We start from the raw sequence: 20,566 nt of genomic DNA on the forward strand, positions 1-20,566 counted from the left end.
TCGGTGCTCTGTTCCCTTTGTTTCTGTATTCATTGCCATCCCACGATTTGTGCTGATGTTCACAGAGAGCCCAGGGGTGGGGGTGCGGGGATGGAGGTGGGGGCTGAAGGAGCAGGATGCCCACCTGGGGACATGCACCTGGGCAGGGCAGGCGGGGCGTGTGGACTGCGAAGAAGCCCGTCCAGGGTGTTCTGTGGGGACGACAGCACACCCGGTTGTGTTTGTATTAATGATGCCATCCTTTGTGGAGCGCTTCCCATGTGCCCGGTCCTTTGCTGGAGGAAAGTCATGGGACTGGCCTCAACCCCTGCCACTCCCTGTCCAGGCAGGGGCTACCACTGTCTTCTTTGACAGATGGGGAACCTGAGACTCCCAGGAGCCTTAACACAAGGTCACACAGCTCTTTATTGCTGGAGTGGGGCCCAGCCTCCTGCCCCTTGCCCCATCCTGCCTCTCTGGGAATCAAGGGGTGAAGGCTATTTCTTCATCAGCAAAGGGCCTGTACTGAGGCCCAGGGCTTACCAGGAGTGTGCAAAAAATGTTTGACACCTTAAACATTTGGCCCCAAAATATGAAAAGCACAGCTTCTTGCTTGGACAGCAACAATGGACAGATGGACAGAAATGGACAGATGTTCAGTTTTAAGCATCTACAAAATGTCACCTAGTATCACCCTCATTGTTAGGATTCTCTTACCTCTTCGATGCCACTGGCTGGTCTCCCTGTGGCTCTGTCTCTTATGGTCCATTCATCCCCTTAAACGTTCTCCTTGTTGACTCTGGGCTGGGAGGATGGCAGGGAACAAGGTGGAGGGTCCTTTCCCTTTGCTGGAGCCACGATCCCCCTGCTGGCCTGTCCCCTCTTCCTGCCTCACAGTGCTCCTCTCTTGCCGCCCTGGTCCTGCCACCCCAGCAGCCTCCAGGGTCTCTACCCCCTGGGTGTGCAGCTGAACGCAGATGAACTCTAGTGTGCCCACTGGAGGAAGGGCCCGGGACAAAGGGTGGGTTCCTATCATGAGGACAGGCTCAGTGGCAGAAGGCCTGTGTTTCTTTGCCAAGTGACTTAATTCCATGAGCATCAGTCTCCTATTCTAGAAAATAAGTTGCCTGCCAACTACATAGGGGTGATGGAGATTCATAAAATACACCATTTGGTGAAGATTTAATATACAAATAAATAGAAGTATTTTTTAAGTTATTAAAAAAATTTTTTTAGTTTATTTTTTATTTATTTTTTTTAAAACTGAAGGCAAATCTTTAAATTGCTGGACTTTCTTATATGGGAGCAGAAAAATCTCTGTTCTCCCTGGCATGGTCTCTAGGATCTCTTAGATCGCTTTTCTCGGAGTTGTGTGGGAGATCTTTCCTTAACTTGAGCCAGGCGCACCCCACCCGGCTTCGCCACCTCCGTGCTGTGGTGTTGCCTGGATCCTGTGCTTTGGGACCTGGGTTCAAATTCTGACTACTTTTCACCCCTTTGGAGGGCTGGATGAGCAAGGATGTGCACTGCTCTTCACCTCATGCTAAGCACTTAACAATGTTAACTGCTCTTATAATTGTTATTATTATCCTTTTACTATACTTGTTTATATTTGTTACCACATTTGGGACATGCTAAAATATTATCATCAACGGCAAAAAAACAGCGTGCCTGAGACCTTGGTCAGGCCCTCACGTTCCTCCTCTGCTGCCCCAGGAAAGGTGGAACTTTCTGGTTTTAGGAACTGGTTTTACAACTCTTTTACCGGGTGGCCCTCGGGATTGCCAGGTCATGCCCGTCCCACTTCATCGTTGGCAGGATCAGGAAAGGAACAAGCTGACTTAAAAAGCAAAGCATCGCTTGTCCTGAGCAGGTGCCAGGGCCGTGGAGCCAGATGCCCGGTGAGCACAGCTTCTTGAGAAGCAGCAAAAGCAGAGCTCATGTGTATCTGCTCCTCATGCCAGAGGACGAAGCTCTTCCCTCCAAAAGCCAAGGGGGAGATCCGAAAAGGATGCACATATGTGTTCCATACGTCATGTGCCTTTGCTATGGCTCCTAACCTTTGCCAGCTGGGTCATGCTCAGCTCGGAAGGGTCTAACAGTTCATAAAGATGTGAGATTTCAGAAGATTCCATTTTGCTGATTTATGACAGACTTTGCTTCTCTTCTTGAGCCTGGAGCAAGCAGATGTGAGCAGCACGGGGCTCTATGTGAGTTGTGTTGCTGAGAGCTGCCCCAGTGTTTTCCAGAGTGTGGTGCAGAGCTCCCAAGGGCCTTGCCCTGAGCTTAGGGGCGCCCTGAGCTTAGGGGCTCCCCGGTGATTTCAGATCCCAGATATTATTCACTCTGTAATAGAAAAAAAAGGAAAAGTAGCACATCGCAACCACAACCTCACAGATGTTATTACTTAGGATGATGAATATTCAAATTGAACAACTGACTTCAATGAAAGACCAGCATTAGGTAAATAATTGGTCGGGAGGTCTAGGGTATTATGTGCGAGGGAGGCGTGCAGTTATTAGTTAATCACATGGCTTTCCAATTAGCTACTCAAGACCCAAATCAGCTTTGCTATCTCCCTGTCTCCTTCCGCATCCCCAGCACCTGGTGTTGGATGGACATCATGAAGCCTCTGGCACGGCAGATCCCAGCTCTTCTGCAGGTGCCAGGATCCCATCCAGCATTACCTGGCACCTGAACTGCTCTGTGGCGTGGCTTGCATTTCTTCTCCTCCAGTTATTCCTCATTCTGGCACGTGGCTGCCTCCCGAATATTCTGCTATTCCTCTGCTCATAAATCTCAGATGCTCCCCATTGCCACCCAAACAGTAGTTTCTTGGCCTGACTTTTGAGACTTCTCCAAGCTGGCCTGGGCCCCAGCCGCCCAGGTGTGGGTCCGCAGCTCCACTTCCCGGAGGCCCCATCACACACCCTGCTGTGTCCCCTAGAACTCAAATGAGTTCTGGGACACTGGGGTGTGGCTGTTTGCCCAAATGGCTTCGCCCAGGAAGTTGTTGTTTCTGAAATAATTTCCAACTTACAGAAAAGCCACAAGAAGAGGAGGGTACTCCCATATTCCGTTTGCTCAGATGCCTCAATCGTTGACACTTCACCACATGTGCTTGGTTGTTCCGCTGTATTATCCTCTTTCTTTTTCTGGATCGTTTGAGAGCCAGTGGCAAACATGAAGCTTCCACCCTCCAAAGTCCAAGTCAAAGTAAATACTCCAGCATTCATTTCCCCCCAAGCAAGGACGCTCCAGCATGACACCAATACAGCCATGCACTCGGGACATGGATATGCCATGCCACCGTACACCTAGTCTTCAGAACCCGTTTAGACTCACCAGCTTGTCCCTTTTTGCATCCGATCCAGGATCCAGTCCAAAAGCACATGTCATACTCCACTGTTTGCTTGTGGACTCTTTAGTCTGGGAGAGTTCCTCATCCTCTCCTTGCCTTTCATGACCTTTAAGGGTATAGCTCTCTCATTCTGGAAAAAAAATCCCTCAACCTTTGTCTACCCAGAGTTTTCTCATGACCAGACTCTGGCTGGCCATTCCGCTCAGGCATCCCATGGAAGTGGTGCTGTGCTCTTCCCAGTGGGTCATGTCCCGGAGCACCGTGTGATGACCATCCCACCGCCAGGGATGGCAGTCCTGGTCGACACCTGGCCATGTTGGTGCCCACCTGGTTTCTCCACCGTTAAGTGGATCACCACACAATGTCCTTTACGTCTTTAAACCACCCACCTGCCTTAGTGTCCGTGGATGGCTGCCTGAATTGACCGCCACTCTGATGGTCCTTGAATAGTGACTTTGTTGTCATCGTTCCTCCTATGTTTCCAAGTTGGCCTGGTACTGGAAGGAGGACCTTTGCTTCTTCCCCCTTTGTGCCTTTGTCTGTCTATATCCTTGTGAACTAGTGGATTATTACTTTAGTGGGTTTTAACTCATTAGTATCTGTATTTTTTTTTATGCCCCAGTAGTCCCAGGTTTGGCCAGCAGCAGCCCCTTTGAGGTAATTCTTAATGTCCTTTTGATTGACCTCTCACAGCAGAGAAAGTGGGGAAGTAGAGGTGTATGTGGGCACACACTTACCCCTACACCTGGTTCTGTGTTTATCTCCTACCACTGATTGCAGCACAGCTCTGAGCATGCTTTGGGGCCTAAGACCTTTCCTATATGCAAGTCCTCTGACTGTGAGGACCTGGGACCTGGCTCCCGTTACCCTCCATAAGGTTATTTTTCTGTTATTCTCTCTGTAGGTAACACAGCCCCTGCCCCTTCTCCCGTGAGCTTCCTTGCTCTGTCCAAGGGAAGAGAAGCCTGATGACTTTCCATCTGAACCGTCAGGGACAGAGAAGGGAGAAGCTTTTTTTTTTTTTTTTTTTTTTTTTTTAAATCTGGAAAGCTCTTTGCACTCATCGGTGAAGCACTTTGCGTGCCCCACCCCTTAGGGAGCCTTTCCAGATGGTCCCGCCTGCGGAACCCTGTTTATCTAGGGCAGTTCTATTGCTACCCTTCACGATTCTCCTTACTTTAGACTTTGAACTGGCCGTGCTCTTGAGTAGCCTGTCAACTCTGGAGTGTGCCATCCTGTTTCTTTTTTAAACCACTTTATTGAGGTATGATTGACATATAAAAAGCTCTACCTATTGACTGTCTGCGATGTGATGAGTTTGGACCTGAGTACACACCTGTGACACCCTCATTGCTATCAAGGCATAAACATGCCCATCTCCTCCCAGAGTTTCCTCCCACTCCCATTATTAGTATTAATTATCATTATTGTTTAGTGAACCCCATTAGATTCAGCCTGGGGCTCTTCCGGGAGCAGCAGATCCTGTGTGAGGAGCTGAGGTGCTGGCTTTTTAGACCAGAATGTGACTGCCTTCCTTTCTGAAGCCAAATCCTCTCTGCCTCCATCTCTGAAGGGAGGGTGACTCATGGCCCTTTGGAGAAGCACTTGTTGATGCAAGCGCCCCTCCCTGACATTCCAGTGGAAAATCAACCCTTTGCTGGCCTGACTAAATTTATAGTGGGCTAGTTCTGGCAGCTGGTGGCAGCAGCTGGTAGTTAAAATCTTGGACAGATTTTTTTTTTCCCCTGAAAAATATTTCAGTAACTCTAGTCCGAGCACCACCACTGGTAGAATTTAGAAGCCATTTATAGCCTTTTGCAGTTGGTTCAAGAGGAGCTGCTTTATAAGAATCCCTCCACCTACCCAGAAGTCAGCTTGGCCATCAGGAACATAACTGGGTCACTAGGCAGTAAGACAAAAAAGGCCTTCGAGCTGATGGTACAGTGTGAATTTCACAATTTTTTTTTAGAAGTTTCACATAGTTCAAGCTAACTTATGTGTATATACGCGTATACTTATATTTTAAAATGATTATGTTGTATGGTTTATAAACCTGTTTCAGTGCTTATTAACTCTTGACCTACACACTGTTCTAACACCCTCGGCATATGTCTTAGTCTGTGCACGAGAAGCAGAGAACTGAGGAAGGAAAGTAGAGGGGAGTCAGGTGAGTTAGCAGAGGTGCTGGCTGACAGCCTGCGAGCGAGGGGCAAGACTGTGTCGGGAGAGTCCTTGGGGACCGTGCAGTCCAGTGCTTTCCTTTTACAGATGGAGAAGTCACCTGGCTGAGATCCCAAGGTGGGGCCGGTCTAGAATCCAGCCCTCTTTTCGTGTACAATTGTTCTTTTAGCACCGCGGCATACTTCCTCACTTATGTCATAGTCACTCAGGATGCTGATTGTGTGTCATTGAGAAAGCATTTCATTATGTGCAAGATCCTCTGTTCAGAAAATTCAGAGAAGTGTCCAATATGCTTTCAAACATTAACCCTCCCAAAGAGTTAAAATGGAAATGCCGTCCCATAGAATACGCAGGCAGATATCTCTTACCCCCCCAAATCCTCCCCTGGGATCTTTAGTTTTCCTGGGGGTGCCTGATGAGTGAGGCGTGGCTGTGCTTCTGCCTTGAGACGAGGCTGACAAGTCCAGGTCCTCATGTGGAAAATGTGAATACAGAAGTGGGCTTTACTCGGATTGTCCCATCTCTTAAAACTTGCACTGAGTGATATACAAACTGAAGGCATTTCCTTCACTTAAAATTATCCTTAAGTGTGCTTTCTTATTTGTTTTGATTGTAAACACAGTGCACAGTCAGCCTAGAACTAGAAAGTAGAAATAAATCCAACAGGAAAAAGCACTCCTGGGGCAACTGGCCAGCTCAGTCGATGGAGCGTGCGACTCTTGATCTTGTGAGTTCGAGCCCCACCATGGGTATAGAGATGACTTAAAAATAAAATCTTAGGGGGATCCCTGGGTGGCTCAGCGGTTTAGCACCTGCCTTTGGCCCAGGGTGGAGTCCCAGGATCGAGTCCCACATCGGGCTCCTGCATGGAGCCTGCTTCTCCCTCTGCCTGTGTCTCTGCCTCTCTCTCTCTCTCTCTCTCTCTCTTTGTGTCTCTAATGAATGAATATATAAAGTCTTAAAAATAAAAATAAAAAATCTTAAAAAACAAAGCGCCCATAATTTCACTACTGAAAGAGAATTACTGTTAACACCTTGGCACACATCCTCCTCATTGCTTGGTACTCGTTCACTCTGCTGCATGCTTCCTGCACGTGTGTTTATATGTAGGTGTACATATAGACATATGTGCACATGGAAAAACATCGATACACACGTGCACATGAAACGTGGGTCATGCTACCAACAGCTTTAAAATCTCTTTTTAGTTCATGATGGACGCATTTATCTCTAGGTGTATGGAGATTTTTTTTTAAACAGCTGCCCATGAGTCTGCTCTACAGCTATGCCTTAATATGATCAGCTGTCCCCTGCTGTGGGACATTTTGGTTATTTGCAGTTTTTTTGTTTTTTGGGGTTTTTTTTTGCTGTTATGGTCACAGTTATGATCAGCATCTTTGCTCATACCCTTAATCATCTCCTTAAAATAAATTCTTGGAAGTCCAATGACTGTGTTGAAGGAAATAAACTCTTTTATGGCTTTCAGTGTGTGTTGCCAAAGCTCCTGGGTGATGTTTTTCCACTCAGGTTTTTTAATAACTTTGGAAGATCAGTAGTGCCTGTAGTTGAGGATTTTCCTCCGGGCTGGCTCCTTCTTTTCTTCTTGTATCCGTTTCTCTCTGATTCCTTGGGTGTGGTCACAGGGTTCTGGGATCCTGTTCTGGGGGATTTGGAATGGGAACCGTGCAAGTGGAAGGGAACATCACAAGGTCCATGGAATAAATAGTAAGGGTGTGGGCACAGGCATGTGCTGGTCTAATCATATTTAAAACATAGTTTTGGGAAATTCACCTTGGACCACCCCACCTTTCATTCATCTCAATGCCATGGGCAGCACTTTGTGGCAGAGCATTGGAGAGGAGTTTGGGGCTAATTCCTTGGCTTAGGATCCAGTCTCAATCCTTCAACCTGGCCTTGGGGTCTGGATCCTGTCCACCCTGTCCCTTCCTAGTCTCCACCATCCACACTCCAGTAACAGTGACCTTTTGCATTCATTGATCCCAGATGCTAAACTCGTTCCTGGTTCATGGCTTTCAGGTATGTGGCTTCCTGTACTGGAGGCACGCTTCCTTTCTTTTGCACTGAGGACAAGAGCCCCTCTGTGCCTCAGTTCCCATATCTGTAAAACGAGGATAATGAGAGTACCCACCTAACAGGGTTGCTGTGAGGATCATATGTGGTGAGGATCATATCTATGAGCACTTAGGCTAACAGATCCTAGCACATAGTCATTATCACTGGGCTGGCTGGCTGGCCTCAGTGTACCACTCCACAAGGAAATGTTCCCTGACTCCCAGTACCTACCCAGACCTCCTGGTTTATGCTCTTAGCCATCTGTCTCTCCTTCTTAGTGCTTACTGCTATTGTCACTAAATAAATCAGCATTAAAAAAAAAAGTCTGACTCTTGCCTAAGACTAAATTCCCCTAAAGCCGGACCCACCTCTTTCTCCTTCACTATGTAAGAGTCGGTATGCGATCAGTATGTGCTCAGGGACTGAAAGAGACTGTCCTGCTACTTACTGCCCAGAGCCAAGTTCATCAGAAAGAACAACTCATGGTCCTCCCTGATGAACTCACCTGATTACCAAAGGGGTTTCCCAGTGGAGTGAGCCGAGGCATGACCAGTGTGTGACAGTGACCAGTGTCCCTCTGACCTTTCAAAGCCAGCTGCTCTTGGAGGCTGTTTGGTGTCCACCTTCTCAGTGGATGAAGGGCCAGGATTGTTTTTAAGTTTTAAGTTTCAGGGTGCCTGGCTGGCTAAGCCTGTGACTCTTGATCTTGGGGCCCTGAGGTCGAGCCCTGCATTGGGTGTAGAGATACCTTAAAAATAAATTTTTTTTCCAATTTAAATGTAGGAAACTTTTTAAAAAGATTTTATTGATTCATCAGAGACACAGAGGCAGAGACACAGGCAGAGGGAGAAGCAGGCTCCCCAAAGGGAGCCCGATGTGGGACTTGATCCCAGGACCCTGAGATCATGCCCTGAGCCAAAGGCAGGTGCTCAACCACTGAGCCACCCAGGCATCCCAAAAATAAAATCTTGAAGAAAATGTTTAAGTTTCTAATGCATATAGATCAAAACTTTAAAAAATGCAATTAAATGAAGTACTGGAGAATGAAAGGAGACTCACAGCCAGGGTTTCTCCGCCTGAGCACTATGACGCCCTGGGCCAGATAATCCTTTGCGGTGGGGCTGCCCTGTGTATTGTAGGAGGTTTAGCAGCATCCTGACTTTTATTATTAGACTCAACAGGCAAGATCACTCTATCGCGGGACTGTGCAGGCTTCTGAACACTTGCCCTGGGTTTCTGTGCGCGTCCTGGAAGGGGACGCGGCGCTCCTGGGCCAGCGCCACCTGGGGGCCACACTTGGAGGAGCAGCAGACCCGGCTCTTGCCGACAGGGGGGCCCTGAGGCCCTGCCCAGGGTCCCCGTAAAATGTGCTGTTGAAGCACATTGAAAACTTTCAGGAACATTTCTGAGCCTTGCTTTTTCCCCACTTTCCTCTCCCCAGGTCACATGTACCGGATGATGTCATCCAGCCAGCTGCCCTTGAGGACCTGGAACACCCACTGTTAGCTGCCCCTTCCCACCCTGGTGATGCCTTCAGCCCGGTCTCCAGGGATCTGACCGCCCAGAGGTACAGCGGGGCCTGGGGCTGCATCTGGTGGTGGGAGCCTTGGCCCAGGCCTTGACACTGGCCTCCCTCCCTCCCTGCCACCCTCCTCCCCCGGTCCCCTCCCCTGCAGCCCCACCTCTGCAGAGGTCTGCATGCCCTTCCTACACAGGGCCCCGTTCTCACCAGGAAGACCCTGCCCCAACGGGCATTTTAGAGATTTGTTCCCTTGTGATCTTCAGGGGCCCCTATTTAAAATAGAAGTCTTCTGGAAGAGAGGACGTGCTATTTATACCTTGCCAAAGAATGACTTAGCTGCCTCTGACCTCCTAGGACACGAGCGGGGTCGGCTGCTTGTTTTGTCTTCTGGCAGTGGTGGGAGAAGAGAGGAGCCAGCCGTCGGATGGGGAAGGGGACCCGGTCTTTGTGCCTTTGCTTGGCTAATGAGTTAGGCCAGGCGGTCTTCCCTCACCTGCCCTTCATGCCCCAGCCACCCCACAGCAATCACAGATGTCCAAGTACACTGTGCATAACCCCACTGGCTCTTACTCTGTGTAAACCAGGCTTGCTCAGAATCAGCCTCAGGATTTGGCTCAGATGCCAGTTCATACACACATATCCTTCTCTCCCTAAACATACATGTTCCTCCCCACCCCACTCCTCTCTCTATATAAATACAGGTTTACTTAATGTGTGTGTGTACACACACACACACACACACACACACACACTTTTCCAGTTTTATTGAAATTTAATTCACACATGACATCATAAGTTTAAGGTGTTAGACACAGACGTTTTAACTTATGTTTATATCACTAAAACAGTTCCCATTTGCAGTGTTGCATGGCACTAGGGAAATTGTGGTGAACAGGCACTCCCATTTGACCCCGACCTAGGAAGCTGGTGGGACATACCCTCCCTTAGTGAAGCCTGGAAGGAGGCTGAGATCATCCTCATCCCCTCATTTTATAAGAGGGAGCCAGAAGGGCAAGGGGAAGCTCTCTGAGCATTGGATGCAGGAGGACTTGGCTGGGGGGGGGGGTTCTGTGGCTGCCGGAAGAACCAAAGTGCCCTTGGGGCTTGGTCAGTGTTTCTGAACACTGAGGCTGTATTTTATTTTTTGTTTTATTTTTTATTTATTTTAAAGATTTTATTTATTTATTCATGAGAGAGAGAGAGAGGCAGAGACACAGGGAAGAGGGAGAAGCAGCCTCCATGCAGGGAGCCTGATGGTGGGACTCGATCCCGGGTCTCAAGGATCACGCCCTGGACTGAAGGTGGCGCTAAACTACTGAGCCACCCGGGCTGCCCTGTATTTTATTTTTTTAAAGATTTTATTTATTCATTTGATAGAGAGAGAGAGCACAAGCAGGGGGAGCAGCAGAGGGAGAGGGAGAAGCAGACTCCCCACCGAGCAGGGAGCCCAATGTGGGCCTCCATCCTAAGATCCTGGGATCATGACCTGAGCTAAAGGCAGACACTTAACTGACTGAGCCACCCAGGTACCCCTGGAGGCTGTATTTTAAATGATGTGTCCCAGACCTACAGCCACCATGTGGAGCATGTCCCATCGCGTGTCCCTGTATATCCTCCAGACACCCGAGGAAGCGAGAGGTTCTGTTACAGACCCCTTTGCCCTTCTACATATGAGCAGACTGAGGCTCAATTTCATGTACGTGTTCAAGGGCACGGAGCTGGTGAGCAGCAGAGTTGGGATTTGAAGCAGATTCAGCTTGCATGCCAAAGCCTGTAGTCTGAACTTCACTGGCTGTGGGTAAAGCCAGTTTTCCTCCTCTCACGACGCTTGGGGCTTTGCCTGCATCACTGGCCTCTTCCAAGGCCAAGGAAGATGACGCATTGTAGTGAAGCTGTGTCACCTCTCACCATGACCAAGAATGATCACAGGGTACAGGAAGGAACCAGTGGGTAAGCACAGATCTAATCAGTGCTGAGAACTTGGCCAGCTTTCTGGCTTCATTCCCCAGTAGAGAGATTCAGGTGGAGTTCCATGAGCGGCTCTGGTGCTTGGCCAGTGTTATTGAACATGTGTCCGGAGTTGCATTGTCTTGGTTTTACTGGAAATTAATAGAAAAGAGGCAGTGCTGATAGGAGCAGGGATTGGTCTGGCTTTGGTCACCAGCTGCTTCCACACAATACTCCTTATTCGTTGCTTCCATATTTGCGAATTTGCCTCTTTCTAAGATTTATTTATAACCCCAAGGCCAATACTTATGGTTCTTTCATGGGCATTTGTGAACATGTGTAGAGCAGCAATAAATAAATAAATAAATAAAAATTAAAAAAAATCAGAGTTGCCTGGGGCCCTTGCTCCCCACTGAGGTAGAGCAAGCATGGCCTTGTCTGAGAGCAGCTCTCATACTGTACACAAGTGTCCTTCATGGTGGGTTCAGGGCCACGGTTTCTGTAATGTACTTTTTGCTCATGCCCCCAAACGTCACGGTGAAGTGCTGTGTAGTGCATTTTAGTGCAAGAAGGCTGTGGTGTGCCTTCTGTTGAAAATCCTTCTGTTAGTTAAGCTTCATTTGGGCATAAGTGATAATGCTGTTGGCTGTGAAGTCAATGATGTACATTAAATAACATGTTTTCACACAGAAATGCACATAAAATAAGGGTACACATTGAACAGTTGACAAAAGTGTTGTGACCAGAGGCTTGCAGGAACGCAGCCCAGCATAACCGCTAGGAACAGAGGTTCAGAACTGGCTAATTCGGCATCTGTGACAACTTTATAGAATGTAGCCACTGTGAGTAATAGGAATCAGCTGCACCTGACCTTGTTGATCCAGTCCACAGGCTTAACTATGAAGGGCGTTCTGGGGGCGTGGTGGCTGCTTGTTCAGCTCAGCTGTGGCCCTATTGCCCCTCCCCACCCATGTTAGCCTGTTGGGGCTGCTGTAACAAAGCACCACAGACCAGGGGGCTCACAGATCTGGAGGCTGGGCGTCCATCTCGGTGGTTAGTGAGGACTCTCTTCCATATTGCAGACTTCTCACTGTGTCCTCATGTGAGGGAACAGGCTGAGGAGCTCTGTGGGGTCTCCTTATAAGTGCCCTTATAAGGGCACTAATCCCATTTGTAGGGGTTCTCAGGACCTAGTTACCCCCCAAAGGTCCCACCCTTTAATTCCAGCACACTGGGGATAAGGATTCCAGTTTGTGGATTGAGGGAGACACACACATTCAGACAGAGCACCACCTTCAGATCCTCCTTGGTGTCCTGCTGAGAGTAGGGACAGGAGCGGCAGAGGGCCAGGCAGGGGGAGGCTGTGACAGGCCCTTCTAGAGGTTTGTTTCCCCAGGAGCAGTGTTGGTACTTAAAATTTAAGAAATGCATTTAAACTAAAATTTCAAAATTAAACTTAAATTACATTTTCAAAATTAAATTTCAAATTTGAAAATTAAATTAAAAATTGAAAATTAAAAATTTCAAAATCTAAGTTAAAATTTCAAAATTAAAATGTCAAGATTTAAGTTTCAAAAAGAAAAAATGTTTTAAGTGGGGCTGGAGGGTTTGCTTTAAGCCACTCTTGTTCCCTCCCTCCAGTTGCCTGTCAATTTTTTTGTTGCCATGTCCTTCCTTTACAAGTCGTCTTCTCCCTGAATAGGGAAGAAGAGAGATGGCACCCCCAGCTCAGGCAATCCTCAGCTACAATGGAAGGGATTTGGAAACACCCCCTCTCTTCTGTTAGAGCCACTGGAGGATGCCAAAACTTGCTTCTTCCTCAGGAAAGAGCCTGTGAACCTGCTTTAACTGGTTGAGCTTCCCTTTTTGCCATCGGCTTCCCGGGGTCCAGACCTTTGAGAACATTCTGCAAATGACTGCATTGTCCATGGCCACTTACATTCCCATCTGTTCAGTATTTTCAAAAACATTTTTCAAGCCGTTTAATTGTTTAAATGCAACCTTCCAGCTGTACCACATTATTAAACAGAGGAGAACGGGACACTCTGGCTACGTCCCAGAACCTCCTGTGCTTTTCCGTTAGGAATCCAAGCAGAGGAGGGTCTCTCTAGACCTCGAGGCCTTCCCTGGGCACACTACTGGGAAGCTGCTCACCTGACTCATGGCCGTGGAGGCCAGACTTCAGTGTGCATCAGAATTAACCCGGTTGGAGCACAGGTGGCTGCCCCACTCTTAGAATTTCTGATTTGGGAGGTCTGGAGTGCAACCCAAGACTCTGCATTCCGGAAAGCTCCCAGGTGATGGTGGTGCTGATCTGGTGTCCACACCTGGAGAACCATGGGGTGAAGCAGTCCTGTCCCAAAGTTGTTCTCCTCCTTCTGGGTATCGACAGCTCCACAGGATTGGAGACATCTGCCCCGGCTGGTGGCTAAAGTTTCTGATATCCACGGTCGGACAGAGGAGCCAGGAGCAGAGGTGGCTCCTGCCCAGTGTCCGAGCCTCACTAGAGAGTAAGTTTTCAAGTTCAGAAACTTCAGAATTTTCTGAAGTTGAAAGTACAGGGGATTCACACTGACTTACAGCTTCTGTTTTTCCTCTTGCTCCCAAATCATGTGGTTTATTTTGGCGGCATCTGTTTGCACCAAAAGATTTTCAGCTGTGGGTATGCATGAGCGGGTTCAGCTGCCTCACAGAGCTTAGCTGAAGCTTTCCTTAAGCAAGTACCTTATTAAGAACAGAATGACAGAGTGAAATTTTTTTTTTTATTATTTAGAAAAGGAATCATCCAAAAAATAAAAAAATATAAAAGAAAGAAAGAAAGAAAGAAAGAAAGAAAGAAAGAAAGAAAGAAAGAAAAAAGAAAAGGAAACATCCAGGCATACCTGGGTGGCTTAGTTGGTTAAGTGTCCAATTCTTGATTTTGGCCCCAGCTATGATCTCAGGGTCATGAGATTGAGCCCCATGTCTGTCTCTGCACTCAGTGGGGAGTCCACTGAGATTCTCTCTCTCTCTCTCTTTCCCCCTGCCCCTCCACCCCGGCTCTCTCAAATCAGTAAATCTTTTTTTTTTTTTTTTTTAAAAAGAAAAGGGATTACTCAAAGATCCCTAAATAACAGAATTCCAAAAAAATTAGAAATAAATATCAGAATTCCTTTGTGCCATTTAAAAGGTATATGGTAAAGGAACATGCTGACAAATCCAGTTGATGTACCCGGTACCCAGTAGGCTGAGTAAATTGGGGTGCATCTCCATGCTTGGTCAGGGCCTTTGAGTTTCCAGTCCAACCGGCTACTATGAGGTAGAAGCACACAAATTGCCACCTTGGCAATGTTCAAATATTGACAATTTCATATTTCAAACGAACACAGGATTTTGTTCTTGCGTTTTGGTTTCTCCTGGGCCTTGAGCAGCATTAACTGTGTAGGTAGATTTTTACTTTCTGAATAAATCACTGAATCTTGGATATCTGAGGTCAGTTTCTTCTTGCCCTCTGCCTCCCCCTGTCTGTAACCAGGGCCCGGGAGGGTGCAGAAGGAATCCCACGCCAGGAAAGAGGACCCACAGAGCCCCTGGTGACTGTAGCGACAACTAATGACCCAGATCAGAGGCCCTCACGTAGTTTTGGGATGGAGCTTATGACCTTTCCTCTCCTCACCAGACCAAGTTTTGCTTGGGTCAAGCTTAAATGTAATTTCCCTTCTCTGAGCACAGGTGTGCTCTGCAGAGGGAGGGAGGGTAGTAAGAACGTGCTAGGAAGGAGCTCATAGGCCAGTTCAGGGTTAACTGTGCGGAGCCAGCCCCCTTGCTGGACGTGTGAAGGTCAGCGATGTTTGGGGGCCGTTCACACTCTGGCCTGGGCTGGGTTTCACATGCTGGTTTATCTCAAGGGACACTGAAATAGCTCGATGGGCCTGCCTTGGGGTTTCCAGCCAATTTGCAAGCCTGTCTGGGCACCTCGGATTCAGGCTTTGCTGCTTTGCAAAGGCTGCGTGTCAGAGGAGCCTGCTGTATCTCCTGTCACCCAGACTCGTCTTATCAAAGCACATGCCTCTGCTGGCCTGCTCTCCAGTGCCCTGACCCACTAAGCTTAGCTCTCCGGAGCAGCAGCAGCCGAGTACTTTCTTCCCTCTAGCTTACATCTGACTTTCCACGTGAGCCGAGTCCTTGGCCTTAGCTCTCGCCCTGTGACGTGATCGTGTGCACTTGGGGGATTCAAGAAGGAAAAATCAAGAGCCTGCAAGGAAGGGTCGTTGTGCTAATACCTTCCAGATGGTGATACGAAATGGAAGATAAGATGCTGTCGCCCATCTGGCCCGACAGGACGTGGCGTGTTCGGTCTGGATCTTAGGGGTGTTATCACCCGCCGTGACAGCCAGGTCACTCTGTTGTTTGTCCTTGGACAGGGGCTTAATTTGGCGACTCCAGCTGATCTCTGAAATGCAGTTCGCTGTCAGGTGGGACTCAGAACCCCTGACCGGGGAGTCAACAGGTGACAGTTAGTGACAGCATCTCACCACGGTGGGACTTGCAGGGCTGTCAGGCTGAACTGAGGCCCTGCATTGACATTGTCCGTGTTTCTTGGGTCCGGTGTGGGTGGAAACGGCATCCGAGGGGCTGGCTCGCCAGTTACCGTTTGTGAGGACCTCGGCAAGTGGCAAACTCTGACCACTAGTAATGGCTTTCCAGGGATCTGTGTCCCAAAGGATTCTAAGGTCCCGTCCAGCTGGACCTAGCAGGGAAAAAAACAATGCCACCATCAATAAGTCACATGTGTCTGCTGGAAGTATGGTGGCTTCTGTCTTCTGTTTGTTAACGCTTCTCTTTAACACAAAAGGCTTAAATTAAATCAACATTTCCGTCATCTTCCAAAAATATCAACATGCTGCGACTTTGAATGCAGCTTCTTTGTTCGTCCACTAAGGCTTGGGAAACATTGGTTAACTCCTTAAATGGGCAGAGGGGTCTCAGAGTGTGCCTAGGAAGGCCTTCACGTGCCTTACCCCGAGCCCATTTTGTAGGAGAAGAGATGAAGGCCAGAGAACAGACACGCCTGGCATAAGTGACACGAGAATACAGGTGTGAGGTCCTTGTCTCCGGGCCCTGGACTTCTCTGGGCTGGTTCGGTGCCCATCCAGGAGTTCCCCCTGAGGGCTGGCAGGGGCACTGGCCGTGGCTGAGGGCCCAGCTCCCTGACGATGATGTCTCGGGCGAGCCCCTGCTGGTCAGGGGGGCTAGGGTGGACATGGGGGCTGGCACAAAGGGGCTGAACTGTGCCCACCTGCTTCTCATCTCTGCTCTAGCAACGCTGCCCTCTGGCAGCTCAGGGGAGTGGGGTACAGAGATCTCCCCGCCAGGGAAGCTCTAGACCTTGGGGTCTAGAACCAGGGCCTGGCTTCATGGACATGCCACCCAGACAATCACCCAGGGCCCTGTGCTTATCTCAGTGCTCTGCTGTCACCGTCCTGAAATTCTCGATGCTTCTGCAACATGGTGCTCTGCATTTTCATTTTGCATACACTTACATTCCACTTTGCTGGCAAATTAGTTGCTGGTCCTGCCTCAGACTCCTGATTGATTCTGATTTTCAGAATCTGGCACAGTTGTCCTGCTGTTAGTGGCCTTTGTGCTGGGGAGGCCAGGGAGGCAGGGAAGGAGCTGCCGCCATGTGTTGCCGAGCACTTTCCATGTCCTGGGCTCTGTGCTGGGGGCCAGAGAAGCCACAGTGGCTGCCCCAAGACTTTGGGAGGGGAGCAGGACACCCTAGCTGAAAACAGGTCAGGGGCCCAGCCCAGCTTTGCCGTGCAGGGTGGGCATAGTTACCCCCACCTGGGCTGGGGCTCCTTGTTGTGGTGACACCTCAGGAGGACTCTGGGGTGGGCTGGAGGGGCCTGTGAGAGGGTGGCATTCAGGGGCAGGGTGTGCTTGAGCCCAGGCACAGAAGCAAGAAGCTGCCAGGAACATCAGGGGATTGGCTTGGTGGGGTTAGAGCAGGGAGAGGGAGAGGATGCGCCTGGGAGGGGACAGGATGGAGAGGGGGCACGGGAGCCTGTGTGGGAGGCCAGAGAGTCTTCCCACCTGGATTCCTACGGCTGTGGAAAGTTTCAGGCAAGGCCAGGACCTTATCAGAACTCGGGCTGGGTCACCCTGGTGACCGTGGGGCTCAATGTGAGGGGACGGAGGAGGCAGGACAGCAGGATGTGCAGAAGCCTGGCTCAGAGAGGTGGTGGCCCCGGCAGCAGAGAGAGGTGGCCTGGGACAGAGTTTCCAGAAGGAGGAGGTGACTCAGCAGGAAGGGGTGATGGAGAGACAAGGACAGTTCCAGCTTCTGGTGCTGCACCGAGTCACCAGCTGCTTCCCTGTTGGGGCCTGACGTCCCTGACCCCTGGGGATGGGCCGAGAGAGTGGTGGCCGCATTCCTAACAGAGCAGTTGACTCATTTGTCCTGTACCTCCTGAGAGCCCAGTGCAGGAAGGGGGTGGCCCCGGGTGGTGGGGCCAGCAAGGCCCAGGCACCCGGCCTCCAGGCTGACGGGCTGCAGGGCTGAGGGGACACCCCTCCCCCAACACACACACGGAGTTCTCAGTGAGGGCAAATGCCTGTCACCTGTGAGCACCCTCATCAGTGGTGTGACTGTCACCGTGCTTCACCCTGCAGGTCTGGCTTTGCTCTGAGGCCGCAGACCCCGGGAAGTGTCTCCCCTCCCGTCTGCCCGGGCTTTCAAAGACAGCTTTCTTTCCTTGGCGCTTTGGTAGGGTACCCTTAACGTAGCAGAACCACAAGTTCTATCACCTGTCTTCAGTCTGCATTAAATCAAATAAGATCTTCATGGGGGTGGGTGGGATCCCTGGGTGGCGCAGCGGTTTGGCGCCTGCCCTTGGCCCAGGGCATGATCCTGGAGACCTGGGATCGAATCCCACATCGGGCTCCCGGTGCATGGAGCCTGCTTCTCCCTCTGCCTGTGTCTCTGCCTCTCTCTCTCTGTGACTATCATAAATGAATAAAAAAAAAAAAAAAGATCTTCATGCACAGAGGGAGCTCGGCCAGCACGATTTCTTTAGGAAACTAAGTTTTAGACGAGTAGTTTGTCAGTGGCCTGTTCGCTGCTTAGGAATATGAGTGAGCATAAGCTTTCCAAGTGTGAAAATGGTTCTTTACGGAGCTTAAAAGCCCCCAATAGTTTGGCATTATTCTTTTTGAATCATTTCTTTATAAAATATATTCTTTCAGCCACTGTCCAGTTGTTATAAATCAGTTTGGACAGGCGAGGTGTCACTGTGCCTGAGAACCCACTTTGTGGTTTTGCCAAGTTCTGTCCAACACACTCGCTGTCATCTTTGTTCACATGTGGATCGGCCTTGCCCGGGGCTTTCCCGTGGTCATTACTCTCTGGTCTCTGTTTTTCTCTTCGTTTCTGTGGGGTTCAGGGAAGAAGGCAACGTGGGTTTCAGCTCTGCCTCTACTTCTGACCCCCGGCTTGGTCACAGCCAGCTGGGAGACCCCAGCCTCCCTCTGCCTGGGTACCGAGGGCTCACGTGGGTGGCCTGGCCAGTCGTCGGAGGCTAGCTACGTGGCCTTGCTAAGTGACCTCGGCCCTCAGAGCCTGTGTCCTTCTCTGTAAAGCAGAGATGGTGACATTTGCCTCAAAGGGTTGTTGTGATGGTTGTTTGAGGTCATGGATGTGAAGTGCTTGGTGCTGGACATGCTGAATGGGGCACCCAACATAAGGCACCCAGGACAGGGTACACGGGACTGGGTGCGCCCCGCTGGGCACCCAGGATGGGGTACACAGGACCAGGTACACTCTGCTGGGCACCCAGGATGGGGTACACGGGACCTGGTGCACCCTGCTGGGCACCCAGGATGGGGTACATGGGACTGGGTGCGCCCTGCTGGGCACCCAGGATGGGGTACATGGGACCAGGTGTGCCCCGCTGGGCACCCAGGACCAGACATACAGGACTGAGCTCCCAGCAAGGCTGAGTTTCTGCTGTTTTTGTGGCTGTTGCTTAGTGATATGAAACCAAGGTGTAGAGGCTGAGGAATTGCTGGCTTGGTGAGGCCAAGGGGCTGCAAGCCCAGGAGGCAGTGCAGGCAGCTCTGTTGTGGGCTCTGAGGACAGCCCACCTGGCAGGAGCAGAGCAGGTGATGGCCAGGGTTGGGGACCTAGGGGGGTGCTAAGCACCCACTAAGAGTGACAGGGATTTGGGGCAAGCATATGAATTCTCCCAGTGTGTTGAGTGTGGGACACCCATGGCAACTGTCCCCCAGTCCAGGAAGCCAACCATGCAGGGGGAGTTGGAGGGGATGGAGATCAGTGGAACATGATTGACCCAGCAACCCAAGTGTCCTGCGTTTCTGCAGGCTGGGGGCTTCCTGCAGGTGTTTACACTCAGAGGGAAGAAGCAAGTCCTTTACCAGAGGCTGGGAAACCTCACACCCTGGCTTCGACCTCAGGCCTGGCTTCGGCTCTGGGTGCTGAGTCACATAATGCCAGCTGGGCCACCTTGGCCCTGCCAGCTTCCCTGTGGGCAGCAGTGTGGACAGCTGGAGAGAGGCTGGGAGGGCCAACGCACCCTGAAAACCGTTCCCGAGCTTTAGCCTGTGGGCGGCATTGATAGTCTTGTTTTTTGCCAAAAGAGAAACTCAGACCTGCTTGAGCTCTTTGCTTGAGAGTGTGTTTGCAGGTGGCTGTCCCCAGACCCCCTTGGCAGAGGGTGGGGTGGGCAGGCCTCTCTGCCCTCCAGGCATTTCCCTGGGTGTCCAGCAGGGGGCACTCACCCACTGAAGGTGGACCCCGCTCTCCTGTAGATCTCTGTGCCACCCCTGCCCCCCCCAAGGGGTCCCCACGCATCCCTGGTGCAGGTTCCTCGGTTACTGGTCAGCCTTTTGGCCTTGGCTTTTCCCAGCCTTGGATTTTGGGGGTGTATCCCAGCGAGTTGGCAAAGCTGTATTGTAGTTGTCAATTCACAGAGTTCATTGCCTATAAAAAGATGATCAGACGTGATCATACAGAAGTCCCCTCGCCGAAATCAAAGAAGACAATTCACAGAGTGTGTTGAGCACCCACACTGCCTCCATCAAAGAAATGCCAGGTTCTGCTAGAGCCTAACACAGGGGGCATTCATGACTGGCGGGAGTGAGGGGGGTGCTGCTGCTTTGTGTGTGGGGGGTGCCTCTGCTGTGTCTAAGCAAAGGCCCTGGGGGAACAGGGCAGGGATCGAGGAAGCAGTGTGCAGGGTCTTTAAATAGCCCATTCCATGTCCCTAGGGTGGCCTGGTGGGGGGTGAGGGGGGCTGATGAATGTGCCATTAATGAGCCAAGTTCCACTGGGAATAATTCTCCCTTTGTGTCTCCCAGCACCTCCCCAGCTGCTGCCTGTGCGGATCTGGTTCCCCGAGCCTCAGAACATGTGTCTTTGCCTCCTGCCCCAGCTGGTGATGGACTAGAAGCTTCCACTCTCTCCCCCAAGGGGCCGGCCAAGGACTTAAGCAGGTAGGGTATCA

The 20,566-nt window shown here is 50.3% G+C and overlaps 1 protein-coding gene across 22 annotated transcripts in view; it reads left to right on the forward strand.

Annotated features, from left to right (window-relative positions):
* TACC2 (transforming acidic coiled-coil containing protein 2) overlaps positions 1-20,566 on the forward strand; it is a 210,748-nt gene that overhangs the window by 93,927 nt on the left and 96,255 nt on the right. For all 22 annotated transcript variants that reach the window (XM_072740263.1, XM_072740273.1, XM_072740277.1 and 19 more), the window contains 2 exons: positions 9,036-9,161; positions 20,421-20,555. In XM_072740263.1, coding sequence (XP_072596364.1) covers positions 9,036-9,161; positions 20,421-20,555 — 261 coding nt within the window. The remainder of the gene's footprint in view (positions 1-9,035; positions 9,162-20,420; positions 20,556-20,566) is intronic.

Source organism: Vulpes vulpes, chromosome 15 (genome assembly GCF_048418805.1).
Source record: "Vulpes vulpes isolate BD-2025 chromosome 15, VulVul3, whole genome shotgun sequence".
Lineage (NCBI taxonomy): Eukaryota > Metazoa > Chordata > Mammalia > Carnivora > Canidae > Vulpes > Vulpes vulpes.